Here is a 2,695-nt window from a genome sequence, read left to right as displayed (position 1 = left end):
AGGTTTATATTAACTGACTAATTATTAATTGTAAATAATTTATAAGAATGACTTTTTTACATTTTAATGCATGCTGTGATAACCTGTAAATAGTTGAACATTTACTATGTGACTCATTCCAAAAAAAAAAAGCATGTTTTGATGTATCTACTGTTGGTTGTCCTTTATAAATAAATAAATAAATAAATTCGCGAGCTCGCAAATCTGTCACACTACCCTAGCAACAATACACATGATTGTTAATATATCTTCAATTCTACTTTGCCTTCAAACCACTTGTAGAATTTAACCTCCATTGGGGCGAGGTCTTAATTCGTGCACCAGTCATACATTTATTATTTGTCGATAGGTATTGAATAGTAACTTAAATTGTTCAATCGTAAATTCTTCCAGCAGCTTCACTCTGCAATTACAATTTATATATTTTATATGCTAAGATATCTGTCTGTCTGTATGTATGTTAATGAAGTTAGGGCATTAAAATCAGTATGTATTTACAATTTAAAATAAAAAGTGAACCCTATAAAGTGTTTCAAGTCCAAACAATTCTTAAGGGGGTATACAAATTGTACTAGGAAGTTGAAGAAGATAAAACAAACTACGCGCGCAGTGCACTTGATGGAAGTGAAACTGCTGAATTAAACGCGCATTAAATTGTCCCATTGCAGTACTGCGCGCGCACGCTTGTCGTGTTAGCCAGAGAGATTGTAAATATAGCTTTTCTCCTTCTGTCCACGTTGTAGTTGTCCTCTCCTCGTGCAAGGAGCCTGCCTGCACGTCAGCTTGCCTCTTAATTCTCGTCCTACAAAATTAACTAATCGACGCCTGAGAAGTTTCTCCAAAAAATTTAATAAAATGTAGGGCGTCAATAATGTGTGTTAAATGAAATAGAGATAAAATATACTTTGATCAAATATGTCTATAAATGAGACTTGGTCTAATAGTATCCCATTTTGTGTTTACAGAGATACCGTTCGCTTCCTGTTTGAATTGTTCTGTGAAGTGTCGCCCGGTGATCACGTAAGAGAGCCATACATAGTGAGGAAATACCCAGAGACTTACAAAAATGAGGAAGAGTTGAAAAACATACCAAAGTTTACATTCCCATGTCAGTTTGAAAAGTAAGTGCGAGCGTCTTTATCTTTTTTTTATAGGATTATATTCTCAAATCAAAGTAATATAGAAGGCAAAGCACAAGTGGCGGACTGGGCTCGCACTGACTACTGCTGGCAGTCTAGCCACTCGTTCCTTGCGGGGGTGGTGAGCTGGCTTGACTTGACGTCATTACTCGATCTGTTTCAGCACATTCGTCCAACATTACTCGTTCGTGCTGACGTCGGTGGACTCCAAGTACACGTTCTGCTTCTGCCGCTACGACCCGAAGACGAACACGGCTCTGGTGCTGCTGTCCCACCTGCCATGGCACGACATCTTCTACAAGTGAGTACTGTACTACAGCACCGCAACCACCTCCCCGAGCACTGGCGCACTAGTGGAAATAATATCCAAACAATGCGTGTAGTTATAAACGGGGGTTAACTTCTCCTATTCCACGTTAATTATATACCCTGCTATAAACAATGCATCTCGCAAAATGTTACCGTTGTAATGTGTCAAGTAGTTCTTGCACAATGTTCTTTCTAGGGAAAGAGTAAATTGCCAATGCGAAATATTTATTATGATATTTATCACGTTTCGGACTCAAAGGGTGTTTTGATATTTTTCTTGATTATTCTAATTGGTGTGCCTCGTTGGCCCACTGGTGGCACGGCGGCCTCGGCTCAGCACTTCGGTTCCGGTTCCATTGCTCTAGCATTCGATGCCATGTTTATGTGCGCGCATGCGCATGCTCGTAGGTGATGTGATAGCGGGGGCGGGATCTGTCGTCTCACCGGCCGGTGTGCATCCGGCTACGTGAAGCTCACAAGCTGCAAACGATCTATACTTTCATATTTCGTCTGAATATATGAAGAATTTTAGGGATATACTCCTCCAATATTGTGTGGGATATACTTTGCTATGACGACCTCCGTATTTTGTTTTATTTTCCGATTCCCGGCTGGGATAATTTGGTAATGTATAGTTTATGAACTTCCTCTGGTCTGGTGGGAGGCTTTGGCCGTGGCTAGTTGCCACGCTACCGACAAAGACGCTAAGCGATTCGGTGTTCCGGTGCGATGTCGCGCAGAAACCGATTAGGGGTATTACTACCACACACCCTAGCAAGATCGCCCGCTACCATCTTAGACTACATCATCACTTACCACCAGGTGAGATTACAGTTAAAGCTTACTTGTAGAAGAAAAAGATCTATATATTTCGTGCGATTTTGTATGATAGCGGCTCATATAGCGACGATATTTAGGAATTCATTTGTTGATTAACCAAAATGGCCATGGAGCTTGCGAACAAAATATATGCAATTGTGTATTAAGTGCGCGAGAGTGCTTTGCGACGCCCCGCCGGTCGTCAGCCGCTGGAACGGTGCACGTCTCGTACGGAGCTATAATATATATGTATATATTCAGTGGCGTTCCTAGGGTTTTGAAGATAGGCAAGCCCTAATTTTTGCATATGTTTTTCTAAAACAAGATCGTATTTTGAAAGTAAAAATACAAATTTCCTTTATTTAATGAACGATTGGACTCGTCATGACCTATAAAAGGTAGTTCTTGCTGTGCCAAATGACAAACAA

The 2,695-nt window shown here is 40.6% G+C and overlaps 1 protein-coding gene across 1 annotated transcript; it reads left to right on the top strand.

The window, feature by feature from the left end:
• Nucleotides 1-965: 965 nt before the first annotated feature.
• On the top strand, nt 966-2,102 carry LOC120635945 (DENN domain-containing protein 1B-like; the record flags this gene model as incomplete). The annotated part of the gene is made up of 3 exons (XM_039907154.1): nt 966-1,121; nt 1,303-1,440; nt 2,084-2,102. Coding segments are annotated over 3 exons (301 nt in total), but the record flags the coding sequence as incomplete, so codon positions are not given.
• Between the last annotated feature and the right edge of the window lie 593 nt (nt 2,103-2,695).

Source organism: Pararge aegeria, chromosome W (genome assembly GCF_905163445.1).
Source record: "Pararge aegeria chromosome W, ilParAegt1.1, whole genome shotgun sequence".
In the NCBI taxonomy this organism is placed as follows: Eukaryota; Metazoa; Arthropoda; class Insecta; order Lepidoptera; family Nymphalidae; genus Pararge; species Pararge aegeria.
Note: the sequence above shows the minus strand (reverse complement) of the source record. Positions and strands in the feature narration are given on the sequence as shown.